At 35.1% G+C, this 13,449-nt stretch overlaps 1 protein-coding gene across 3 annotated transcripts in view; it reads right to left on the minus strand.

The window, feature by feature from the left end:
• Positions 1-579: 579 nt before the first annotated feature.
• The window catches only part of ARHGAP5 (Rho GTPase activating protein 5), a 72,225-nt gene continuing 59,355 nt past the window's right edge, over positions 580-13,449 (minus strand). For all 3 annotated transcript variants that reach the window (XM_011999520.1, XM_011999521.1, XM_011999519.1), the window contains 4 exons: positions 12,257-12,334; positions 8,642-8,773; positions 6,150-6,255; positions 580-4,081 (listed from right to left, as the gene is read on the minus strand). In XM_011999520.1, the coding sequence (XP_011854910.1) occupies positions 3,754-4,081; positions 6,150-6,255; positions 8,642-8,773; positions 12,257-12,334 (644 nt within the window). In that variant the 3' untranslated portion in view covers positions 580-3,753. The remainder of the gene's footprint in view (positions 4,082-6,149; positions 6,256-8,641; positions 8,774-12,256; positions 12,335-13,449) is intronic.

The raw sequence follows: 13,449 nt of genomic DNA on the forward strand, positions 1-13,449 counted from the left end.
TGAAAAGGCTAAGAACTTCGAGTCCTAATACGGTAAAAAAAAATCAAGCATGTCCCATATGCATTGAAACAAATTAGAAACTGTTAAGTCTAAGAATTTAAGTACCTTGAAACTATTAAATTCAAGATAACACAAAGATTCACGTCAAACAGACCTCACCAGATCCAGATTGACAACACATGCCATAAAATTTGGCCTAATAGTCACAAACCATGAACACATAAATATATTCTTTAACATTAGCAGCTGTGCTGTAACTAGAATAGTTTTCAAAATATTTCCAGTGGCTCCAAAGCATGTCTATCCCCAGCTCAAAAATCACATCCAGGTAAGATCTGAGTCTCAGAAATCTGTGCATTATCTTGTTTTCCTGACAATTAAAAAAATCAGATTTTCACTTATATACACCCCCAGAAAAAATTTTGAATCTCCTTTCCAGGTACAGTGAAAACTCAATAATACATCTCCTTATAAAATTTCCATCATATTGATAAATTTATATTTTTATTTTTCATATTTCACTTGAAAAAATTAGCTAATTTTTACCAATGAAATGGTAAAAATAGAGGCAACTATAACTTAAAATTACACAGCTTCTTAATGTTTTATTCATAGCATTCTTTATACATCAGAAGCTTAATTGAAATTTAATTTACTGCAGCATCCTGTGGGTGAAGCACAAAAATTACATTAAACAAAGAAACAAAAGCACTTTTGACTTTTAAAAATTATATATATATTTATATCCAGTTGACAAATAGCATCACAATTATTACTGTATAAAAAACTAAAAATCACCATGGAAGCTAAGGCCTAAATTCTCATTCCAATTGTTCCCTTTTGTTTATATCTAAGAGATATTATTAATTAGATTCCAGTACCTTAAAAAAAAAAAAAGAAAAACCCAAACAAACAAAAATACCCAGGTCTACATTATTTACATACAGTATGGGAAAAAAAGCTGCTTTTTGACTTAGATTGCTGTTACCTGCAGTATTTACACTGTAAATGTTAAGGGGAAGCACTACTAACAAATACCATTTAAAAAAAAATATATTGTGTCTGGAATTTTATTCTTAAATTAGTTGTATATCCTAAGAAGTGTCTGTTGAATAGAATTTGACTTCTAATAAATCTACTGAAAGTGTGAAACCGAGTACCACTATGCTTCTTTATACTGCTAATCTAGATCCTGTTAGGTCCAATATTGTAGTAACTATAAGCACTGAACCTTAAATGAAACAATGGCAACGTGTGTGTAGATGAAATTTTATTATTGTAAAATATAATGCCTTGATGTTTACTCACAATTATGAGACTATCCTCCTATTTTAATCCTTTACGAAGTCTCAGATGATAGGTCCCTAAACAGTGAAACCTTCCAGTAACTTACCAGAAAAAAGTTTAATTATGTTATTCTGTTCTTAGATATTTCTAATATTTAAAAACATATTTAAATCCTTGGCAAAAACAAACACAATTCAGTGTAACAGACTGAGCTTTAAACTGTACTTTAATTTTCAATAACTGTAACCTACTGGTTAATTGAACCAAATGTAGAATATTTAAATGACTCACTATGAAGTGTGTCAAATCAATGATAGAATGCATAGAAAAGTGGAGATAAGTTTGGGAGAAGGTGCAAGGTAGGTTAATGTGAAAAATGGTAAATGCCAGTTTTAGTAACAAAAATGGTACTAAATGCAGATGAACATTAAATTAATACAGTATAAAAGAGAATAGCTTAAATAAACTGGTATTCACATATTACAATAGCAAAGTTATGACAGAATGAACTGAAGACACGAAGTTTTGAAAACTCTCTTTTCAGCCCACTTCCAATAGAAATAGGCTTTTTTCCTGTACATAGTTTGATGCTTTGTCTATACCATATATAGTAGAAAAATAAATTCTTTAGCAACCTAGAAAGTTTATAAAACTCTTAAAGTTTAATTTTCTTTGCCAGACATGCCAATAGTTAAACTGACAACTATAAATTAAAGCTATATAGACAATAAGTATAAGTAATATAGAACAGGTTAAGAATACTACATTTACCGGATTTTTTTTTTAAAAATTACTGTACTTTCTTAATTCCTGTGTGCTTTGCAATAGGAATAATAGGGACTTTGTTTTCTTAGAAAAGATAACATGTAAGAGCATAACACAAATAAGATAATTTATAATATACATGTACTTCAACAGCAGCCTGGTTCATGCCAACATCTTGGTTCTGAAGTTAAAATTGGAAGTACAATACCTAGAACTTAACAGTTGGGAAAGACAATATTTATTTTAGGAAAAAACAGAGCAAATCAAACTCTTAGGAGCCTTGAATCTGAAAATCTATTCACTATAATACATATAAGATAATCTTAAAATTGTAGTCTGAATTAAGATAACATTGACCAAAGAATTTTTTTCTTTACTACACAAAATATAACCTAGTGAAATTTACCTGTGCCACCTATTCTGAAAATTTTATCCATAATTTAGTGTTCTGGTTTTATCTTCACTAACAAAATGTTTACCCCCAAAAGCAGCAGTCATTTATAGTAATTCTGGTACCAACATCAAAGGAAAAACTGGCTTAAAAATGGTGCAAAAGCCATTTTGGATTTTAGTACAACGCATCACAGAAAAGAACATGAATACAAATTTGTAATATAAACACTCCAAAGAGTCTGTCAGTACCCAAAGTATTTTTATTGCTATATTAGCAATGGGTTTTTTGGATATGTTTTTAAGGGCCACATAAAAATAGATTCAAGAAACAAATTAAATTGAAGTCCTAGATTTAAATGTTTGGTTTAAAGAATTTTCTACAACAAATTTCATGTTTATGTATGAAAAGTTATATAACCTTATATGAAAATGTAATGAAGTATTTTCTACACTATACTAAATGTGTTCCCCAAGAGGGAAAAAATTAAAATATCTAAAATATATTAGATTAAGATTACAAGACCATCATAGATCTTTTGAACATGCATCTGTTTACAGAATTAACAGTATACAAAATGTTTATTTCATTATGGACCATAAAGAAATGAGTTGGTGACAACTATCCTTTGCACAACATTATCAACTCACTTTAGCCACAAGCATGTCCTTGGTATGTGTGTAAAAGAAATAGGTTCATTTATCCCTCATCAAATCATCCACATGTTTACTTGGAAGTATAGATGAAGGTACAGAAATGTGAAATATGTCAAGTGTATTTTTTTTCTTTCAAACAACATCCCAAGCATGGCCTCAGTAGCCTGAAATTATAAAATACTTAACTGGGCTTTTAGTTATCTACACTGACTGCCAGAATGTAAATTACATTGCCCAAATTAGCATATCAAATAACAAAATCAGCCAGAAAGCAGGCTGAAAAGCATTAAATGTTTCATATAGGTGAGTTTTTAAATCATTTAATTTCTATAGAAAAATTTTATTCACAATATAATGTGACAGAAATTGCCACAGGAATGATATATACTGATTGCGATAAGGTTGCATGCAGCAGCAGCTTTGTATTTTATAGCTATTTTTGTTTATAAAAATTAAACCTCTCCAGTCATGCTTATCACATGGTCTTAGATTTGTAATGTAAGTGAATAAGGAATACCATCTAGTTCAAAGAGAAAATGTAATTTTGAATGTGACTTATCTGTATGAAACATGAAGTATACTACTGAACCCTGAAACATGCATGTCTAGATTTGCTTTTTGTCCAAATCCAGCCTGTCTGCAATCACCTCCTATTCATATAATACCGAGAGGATCCGTTTGTAATTGTGGTTGTATCAGCTGAGGTTGCAATGGTGGTGGCAACTGAAGTGGTACCATTGGTTCCACCAACTGTCCTGGGTTTGAAGGTGGTGGAGGAGCCACAATGTTTGTCGTTTCTACAATTTCTCCATTGTAAAAGAAAAACTGACACTGTTGAATGAATGTTTCAACAACAGATTGATGAATCTTAGTAGTAGACAGAAACTCTCGATTTTCAAAATCAGGTCTCATCAAGGTTGGCCAAAAACAGATGGATAAGTTGTCTGCTGTCATTAGGTTGATTTTATTTTGCTGACTAACCCTGAAATTATGAAAGGAAAAAACATTTAGAAATCAAAACTCATTACAATCACAGAATTTCCAGAGCTAGAAATGATCTCAGATTTAACGTTACCTTTTATCCTACTTCAAACCTGGGGTTTAAAAATTTGCATAAAGAAGCATCTTTAATTCGTATGTAAAAAACTTTTTCTGGGCCAGGTGCAGTGGCTCACACCTGTAATCCCAGCACACCGGGAGGCTGAGGCAGGTGGATCACCTGAGGTTGGGAGTTCGAGACCAGCAGGACTAACATGGAGAAACCCCATCTCTACTAAAAATACAAAATTAGCCAGGCGTAGTGACACAGCCTGTAATTCCAGCTACTTGGAAGGCTGAGGCAGGAGAATCGCTTGAACCTGGGAGGCGGGGGTTGTGGTGAGTGGAGATCGCGCCATTACACTCCAGCCTGGGCAACAAGAGTGAAGTGAAACTCCGTCTCAAAAACAACAACAAAAAACCTTTCCTGATGTGACAAATTGTAGTGAGTTTTTGGCAACAGAAACAACAAATTCTAATTGTATATGTAACTTCTTTGACTACTATGAGAGATGTAAAGATAAACCAGAGTATGCTCTCTCTCTCAACCAGCTTTGGAAAAATTACTACCACAGGCGTTTGACACTAATGTCAGGCTAATTTTCCCTTCCTTCCTCCCTCCCTCCCTCTCTTTTTTATCTCTCCCTTTTCTTTTTCTTTCTCTTCCCTTCCTTTTTTTTTTGGAGAATCAAGTCTCACTATGTTGCTCAGACTGGTCTCAAACTCCTGGCCTCAAGAGATCCTCCAGCCTCCCAAAGTGTTGAGCCACCACATCCAGGGAGAATTTTTAACTTTCAAAAAACCCGGTTGCAGCAGGAGCGGTGGCTCACGTCTGTAACTCCAGCACTTTGGGAGGCTGAGGAGGGCAGATCACAAGGTCAAGAGATCGAGACCATCCTGGTCAACATGGTGAAACCCTGTCTCTACTAAAAATACTAAATTTAGCTGGGTGTGGTGGTATGCATCTGTAATCCCAGCTACTCGGGAAGCTGAGGCAAGAGAACTGCTTGAACCCAGGAGGTGGAGGTTGCAGTGAGCTGAGATCGTGGCAGCCTGGTGACAGAGTGAGACTCCATCTCAAAAAAAAAAAAAAAAAAACAAACACTGGTTGCTAGCATTCCACAAAACAATCTTTTTTTTTTTTTTTTTTTTTTGAGACAGAGTCTTGCTCTGTCGGCCAGGCTGGAGTGCAATGGCATGATCTCGGCTTACTGCAACCTCTGCCTCCCGGGCTCAAGCAATTCTCCCACCCCAAGCCTCCTGAGTAGCTAGGATTACAGACGCTCACCACCACACCCAGCTAATTTTTGTATTTTTAGTGGAGATGGGGTTTCACCGTGTTTCCATGGTATTTTCTCAGGGAAAGGTTATAAGAAATGTTAACACGGTTTTATACCACATTGCTAGTAAAAAGTAAGCTTTAAACATCGGTTAATCCTCTTTTAGGAGGTACAGGCTGAAATGTACTTGGTTTGGGCGTTGATACTATTAGTTTTAAAAAAAATACAGTTCACTAAAATGTCAGTAGAAAATATTATGAGAAGACTTTTGAAAAAATTAGCACACATGCTAACAGTTCCATTCAGTCCTCAGAACAACTTTGTGAAGTGCTGTTATTCTCATGTTTGTAGTTGAGACAATCAAGACTTAGCAAGAATAAGTCATTTACCCAAGGTCACAGAACTAGTAATTTTTCAAACCAAACCCTGTTTCAACTCCAAATAGGTCAATCTGGTTAATTATCTAAGTGTCATTTCATATCTAAAATTCTAAGATCCTACAGAGAATGTGGTAAAAAAGAAAATATACTCACCACACTTACTATTTATATAATCATTTACAATACTAATCACATCTTTTTAGATATAAATTAGAAAACCAAAATTCAACTGTATGTTTAGTCTGAGTCCCCTTTTCTATCTGATAATTACCCAATTTATAAAGTTTACATGTTTGAAATGTGTAGTGCATTTTATTTGCCAAAAATCCCTAAAAAAAAAAAAAAAAAATACCTGTTTAGATGTGTTATCACATATCTGAATACATCATAGTTTACAGGATGAAATTTCTTAACAATTTCTTTCAAGGCATGAAGACGTTCTGTTTTATCCGGGATTTCTGTAAAATTAAAAGTGAAGAGTTTGTGTAAAACACATTTAAAAATATTTGATAAAGCTTCCTGCTATATTTACTGTAACAATCAAGAATGTGTTTAAAGCATATTAGGATAGGTAAACAAAATCAAAGAAAATGGTCTAAAGCAGCAGTCCCCAGCCTTTCTGGCACCAGGGACCAGTTTTGTGGAAGACAGTTTTTTCACAGATGGGTGGGGGGATGGTTTGAGGATGATTCAAGTGCATTACATTTACCATTAGATTATAAGAAGTGCACAACCTAGATCCCCCACATGCGCAGTTCACAATAGGGTTCCCACTCCTATGAGAATCTAATGCTGCTCCTGATCTGACAGAAGGTGGAGCTCAGCTTCCCTTACCCAACTGCTCACCTTCTGCTGTGAGGCCTGGTTCCTAATAAGCCAGGCTGTGTGGCCTAGGGGTTGGAGATCCCTGTTCAAAAGAACCTGCTAAATTATGTAAATTAAGAAATCACTTCAACTAACATTACCTATTTCTATTAATGTTATCATTTATTACTATAGCCTTTTTATAAGGAAAGCTAATCACTGAAGACCAAAGTGACTCAGCATTGACAAAATGGGAAATGGTATATTAGCAATTTACGTAACTAGATACTGATTTATAATTAATTACTTACAAATCTGTTAGGCTCTTAACATTTATGCTACAGAGAGTAACTATTTTAGGCTTTGTGGGCACACTTACTCAACCCCGTGTTGTAGCACAAAAGCAGTAAGAGGCATAACAAATGGGAGTGGCTATACTCCAATAAAACTTCTGAAATTTGAATTTCATGTAATTTTAATGTGTCATGAAATTTTCTTTTCTCTTGGTGTAAAAACGATTCTCAGCTCAAAAGTCTGCCCAAAACTGGCGATAGCCTAAATATGGCCCTTGGGCTATAGATTTGTCTATACTACAATTACTTGTAATCCATTTTGCTTATCAGAGATTTTCCTTTACAGGTAGTTTAAGTATTTAACTTACTCTCCACATCTACGCAATTATGAAACAGAGTAACTAAAATGTGGCCCTGAAATAAATGAGATAGAGGGTGCTTTCTTCCTCTTCTTTATTTTGGAGACCAGTGTGCATACCACATCATTATGGTAGCAAAACCAATTACTAACAAAATTTCATTTGTTACACATTACTTCTAAATCGGTCCTCAAAAATTTCCTAAGTAGGACAGTTCTGAGGTTCCTATTAATGGTCAATAGATAAGAACATCTAAACTATCAATTAAACCATTTTCCCACTTTACCTGAGAGTATGTATAAGGCAACTATACCTTGTGACAATACTATACCTTGTGACAATATACTGAATTAAAAAAAAAAAATCACTGAGAACTTATAATCAGAACTGTACAAAGTAGTCTCACCTAAAAGAACTTGAGGACTTGCAACCAAAAGGAAATAGTAGACAGAAGTATTTAGCAATTATGTTAATTTTTTTGTCACTGAGAAATCACATGAATGAAAATGATGCCCAAACAGACTTTAGGTCTCATTTTCCGGATAAATGAATATCTGTTTAGTGGAAACATCTGAATGAAAGATGTCAAAGTAGGAATAAATACTAAATAAATATCATGTTCTTTCCCAAAATGACTTACAACACGTGGTCTGCTATGGTTTGAATGTTTCCCCCAAAGTTCTTGTGTGGGAAACTTAATCCCCAAGGCAACAGTGTTGAGGGGTGGGATCTTTAAGAGGTGACTATATCATGAGGGTTTTGTCCTTGTGAACAGATTAACACTGTTACCTCTTAAGTGAGTTAGCTATTTTGGGAATGAATTCCTGATAAAAGAGTAAGTTCAGGTCCCTTCCTGTCTCTTACTCTCTGAGTGTGCTCTCTTGCCCTTCCACCTTTGGGCATGGAATGCCTTTGCAAAAAGGCCCTCACCCGATGAGGCCTCCTTGACCCTGAACTTACTAGCCTCTAGAACTGTAAGAAATAAATTACTTTATAAATTATGCAGTCTGTAATATTCTGTTACAGCAACATAAAACAGGTAGACAATGCCAAAGTAAATTTCTTTGACTTACAATTTGAAGAATTTATTTTTCTTACAATGCCCTTAAGTTTGAATTAAAAACACAAACCTCAAACTTCTAGTATAATGATCTAATTTCTAGGAGCATTTAAGTCACCTAGGGGGCTAACTAAAACAGAATATTCCTAGAGGCCATCTTCAGGGATTCTGATTTTAATTTAGAGGAAAATACCTTTAAGAAATAGAGTTCTAGTAAGTTAATTTTTATTAGCTACATATTCTAGCACATGACGATTTTAACACTTAGCAATCGATATCCAAAAACTGCCACTATCAACCCTCTCATAAAAAGGAGGTTTATACTTACTTGCTGCTTCCAATAGCTCCGGATGAAGAGAATATGGAATTAAAGGATCTGGCAGATCTGCAAAGAAAGCTTTAAGGGCTCCAGCTACAGCATTTACTGTTACTTCCATTGACACCAGATTGATACTATGATCTACAAGACAAAAATTAACATTTTAAATTACATAATAAAACTTTATTATAGAAGTAAGCTAAACGGTTACTTTTAGATCAAAAGATAACTTTAAGTCGTGGGCCACTTTTCTTTTTCTTTTTTTTTTTGAGACTGAATTTTGCTTTTGTTGCCCTGGCTGGAGTACACCTCACTGCAACCTCTACCTCCCGGGTTCAAGTGATTCTCCTGCCTCAGCCTCCTGAGTAGCTGGGATTACAGGCGACCGTCACCACACCCAGCTAATTTTTTATATTTTTAGTAGAGAAGGGGTTTCACCATGTTGGCCAGGCTGGTCTCGAACTTCTGACCTCAGGTGATCCACCTGCCTCAGCCTCCCAAAGTGCTGAAATTACAGGTGTGAGCCATGGCGCCCAGCCCCACTTTTCTTTTTAGGCTGACAAACTACATGGATTTGGGAAAAGACAACCAAGCAATAAGTCTTTTCTGTTAAAATTTTAAAAATGCTGTTAGGTTTATTAGTATATTGAGGAACTTTAATAATACTTATCTTTTTTTGGTTTATACAGCTATTTAAAAGAGGCCACAAAAGGCAGGTGAGGTGGTGCGTACCTATAGTCCCAGCTACTCAGGAAACTAAGGTGAGAAGATCACTTGAGCCCAGGAGTTTAAGTCTAGCCTGGGCAACATAGTGAGACCCTATTTCTTTGGAGGAGGGGGAAAAAAAAAAGAGGCCAATAAATAACTAGAAAGAAAAAAGAAATATGCATACAGGTGGATCTGAAACTTGTTCACTGGAACATTTCATATCTGGCATAAACGCCAAGTAAAATACACATATTCCAAAATTTGAAAAAAATCTGAAATCTGAAATACTTCTGGGTCCCAAGAATTTTGAATAAGAGATACTCAATTTGTATAAATTCTCATTTGGACTTTTTAAGCTTACAGTTTAAAATTTCATGTAAAACAGTTTAAATTTAAATAGTTGGTGAAGTTCCGACTAAAAAAATCAAGACTAGAACATACTAAAAGTGTATTATAAGGTTAATTTGCTATCAGTAAATCACTTTAATATAAAAAATGGGCCAGCAAAAAGAAAAAAAATTTCCCCATCACCTAGACAAGCACTGCTTACAGTTTAGCATGTTTCCTTTCAGCCTTTCTCTGTTCATTAAAAAAATTGCCAAATCAATTGTTAACATTTTGCCCTACATAAACAATTTTAATGGCTGTGAAATATTTCCTTAGATTATACAATTTACATAATATTCTATTACTGAACATTTAGATTTATTTCATTTAAATATATTACAATAATATGAAAATGATATGATGCTATGCTTTAATACATATAAGCTTATTTCCTTAGGCTACATTCTTTGTAGTAATAGCTACCCAATGAACATTTAATATGGTGCTCGGACAGAAAACTCTTCATATGCATTATCCCATTATCCTTATAGTTACTCTCATCATTCCCATACTAGACATGAAGAAATTGAGATTTAGAAAGATTAACTTGCCAGAGACACAAAAATAGTGGCAGTAGTGGCAGGACCAGAAAATAAAACAAGAAAGTCAAACTCAAGAGCCTTGGTATTAACTACAAAAATGCATTCATTACTGGAAGTTAACTTCTACCAATTTAATATCATTAAGTCTACACAGTTTTTAAAACACTATATATACAGAGAGAGAGAAAGAATTTTTTTTTTTTTTTTAGATGCAGTCTCGCTCTGTCACCCAGGCTGGAGTGCAATGGTACGATCTCAGCTCCCTGTAACCTCCCCCTCCTGGGTTCAAGTGATTCTCCTGCCTCAGCCTCCCAAGTAGCTGGGATTACAGGTGTGCGCCACCATGTCCGGCTAATTTTTTGCATTTTAGTACAGATGGGGTTTCACTATGTTGCCCAGGCTGGTCTCGAACTCCTGAGCTCAGGCATTTTGCCCACCTTGGCCTCCCAAAGTGCTAGGATTACAGGCGTCAGTCACTGTGACCGGGCAATATTTTTAAAAAATGGGATACTAGACTATACAATACTTTTTGGCAACAAGGTGTGTTTTTGTAAACACACAGTCACACACACACAACAACTGACGTTTTGACATTTCAACAGGCATAAATCTTTATTTTATGTGGCTTCTTAGTATTCATTCTACTTATGAGACCCGAGTGGTATCCCCCCAACACCCCTTTAAAAAAAAACAATACTGCAAGGAAGAGCCTTGTAAGTATATCTTGGCATGCTTATGCAAAGACTTCTATAACAAATTCCTAGAAGTGGAATTTCTCTAGCAAAGCTATCTGAATCCTGATATTCACAAACTGCCTCTCAAAAGGCACCTACAACCAACAGTGTACAAGATACATGCTTACCTACGCTCTACTAACAATTCTTTTCATTCAAATAAAACAAACAAATATAATCTTTTAATTTTTATCATTAATAGAAGCTAAGCATATTTTCATTTATTTATTGGTTGCTCTCTTCTGATGGGAATTACTTAAGCTAGGTATGTCATACTCTGTTTTAGCCACATGTCATACAGAATTTTTACATTTTTGTAAAATTTTAGCATGTACACAGTCCAGTCTATTAACTTGTGTTCAAGCTTTCTAGGTTTCATATCAAGTTTAGGCTTTTCTTTACTCTAAGACTATAAAAATATTCACTCATTTTTCTCTCTGGTACTTACGTTTTTCATTTTTTACATTTAAATCTTTAATCGCACATAGAGTTTACTGAGTAGAAAATTTGGCTTTTTTTACTCCTAATGGCTAAGATGTCAATCAGAAGTCAAATTATTGCTTTTCTAACTCTGGTGATGGATTTATATAGGTACAGTCACAGTCTTTTACTTGTGAGATTGTTTAATGTATTAGGAATATGAAATTTGGGAAGAAACTCAGAGTATATGGGCCATAAAATACCTAATCTTACATCAAAATATTTTATAGTATTCCCTTCAGTCTTAGGGTAAGAGAGAGTTTCTTGTTATTTCAAAAACAAAATTTATTCTGCTGCATTCCATTCCTTCTGGGCCTGATGGACTTTGCTTCAATACTTTTCCAGTACCTCCTTTCTTATTTACTAAATCCTCTTCTGTCTTCATACTTACATTAAAAATATATACAATATTGTATTTTCTTGACTCAATTGCCTCTTGTTTTCAATCTTTTCTTCTATTGCAATTGTATTTTTAAAAGTTCATATCATCTGCTTCCTCTTACAAATCCCTAGTACTGAGGCCCCTTAATTCAAAGGTTCTAAAAGTAATCAGTGACTTCCTTGCTAGTGTAAAGAAAATAGACTTTCCCTAGCTGTTTTGTACCTTTACTGTGGTATCTATTCTACTTAGTGCTTCTAATCCCACTTCAAAATCCTCTCTCCTCAACATCCATATCCTTATGAAGTTTTCAAATGAAAATCAATCTTCTCACCATGAATTCTAATAAGTAAAACATAAAACACAATTTTATTTCACATAATTATCTTCTTACCTTGATCAAACTGCTTTTGAATATTGTCTTGGTCAGTTTTGTTCCCGCTAACACGGTAGAGTCCTTCGGTACATAACCCTAAGAGAATAAAGAAATATACATACTTTAATAAACACATATATATCCACATGGCTGGGCACAGTGGCTCATGTTTGTAATCCCAGCACTCTGGGGGGCCAAGGTGGGAGAGCTGCTTGGCCCAGGAGTTTGAGCCTAGCCTGGGCAACATAGGGAGACTCTGTCTCTACAAATAATAAACAAAAACTTAGCTGGGCATGGTGGCATGCACCTGTAGCCCCAGCTACTCGGGAGGCTGAGGCAGGGGGATCACCTGAGCCTGGGAGGTCAAGGCAAGAGAGCAAGACCCTGTCTCCCAAAAAAAACCCCAACCAACCAAACAAAAAACCCATATATATCTATAACAATAAATGTGCTTAATCTTATGTACAATTTAGTTACAAATTTATAGTGGTAAAATATTTTTAAGAATAAAATATTTTTTGAGCATTTTAAAAAAGTAAGTTCTTAGTGGACTATTTTCTATTTTAAACCATTTAGGACATTCAGCTCCAGACAAAATGAATAGACTTATTTCTCCCTACTCTCCCACTAAATACAGCTAAAAACCCTGAACCTAACATGTAAAAAAAACCAAACATAAGTATTCTGTGAATGGTAGAGAGAAGAAGGTGAACTGGCTAATGACTTAGAACTTGAAGAACGACATGACAGTAAGTTCCCTGATTTTTGAGGGGGCAGGGAGAGGCTCATATTGTGACTGGGCATTGGAGAGGCCTGCAACCCAGAAATACTAATGAGCAAAGGCAAAAACAACAAGACTACCACCACCACCACACCCAAAACTAACAAAAACAAAAAAATAAAACCCAACAACAACAGCAACAAGAAGTCTGCTTTCCCTAGTGAAAGGATTAGAAGAGGTACAGCCTAGCAAAACAAAACCTTTTTGACTATAATTGCCCTCCTCAAGCCACAGAGCATGGAATCCCTCCTCACTCTTGTCAGTGGAGGCCAACTTGAAAGCCTACACTTCTACCTCTGCCAATCAGTAACAAGGAGTTCTTTACCCTTTCTGGAGTGTCAGCAGAGGCTGAGTAGAGAGCCTAAACTTCCACCACCAATCCTAGGTAAGAGATGTCCTACCTACCCCACCATGCTATTATTATCAGTGA

The sequence above is a fragment of the Mandrillus leucophaeus genome, unplaced genomic scaffold, assembly GCF_000951045.1.
Source record: "Mandrillus leucophaeus isolate KB7577 unplaced genomic scaffold, Mleu.le_1.0 Scaffold596, whole genome shotgun sequence".
Lineage (NCBI taxonomy): Eukaryota > Metazoa > Chordata > Mammalia > Primates > Cercopithecidae > Mandrillus > Mandrillus leucophaeus.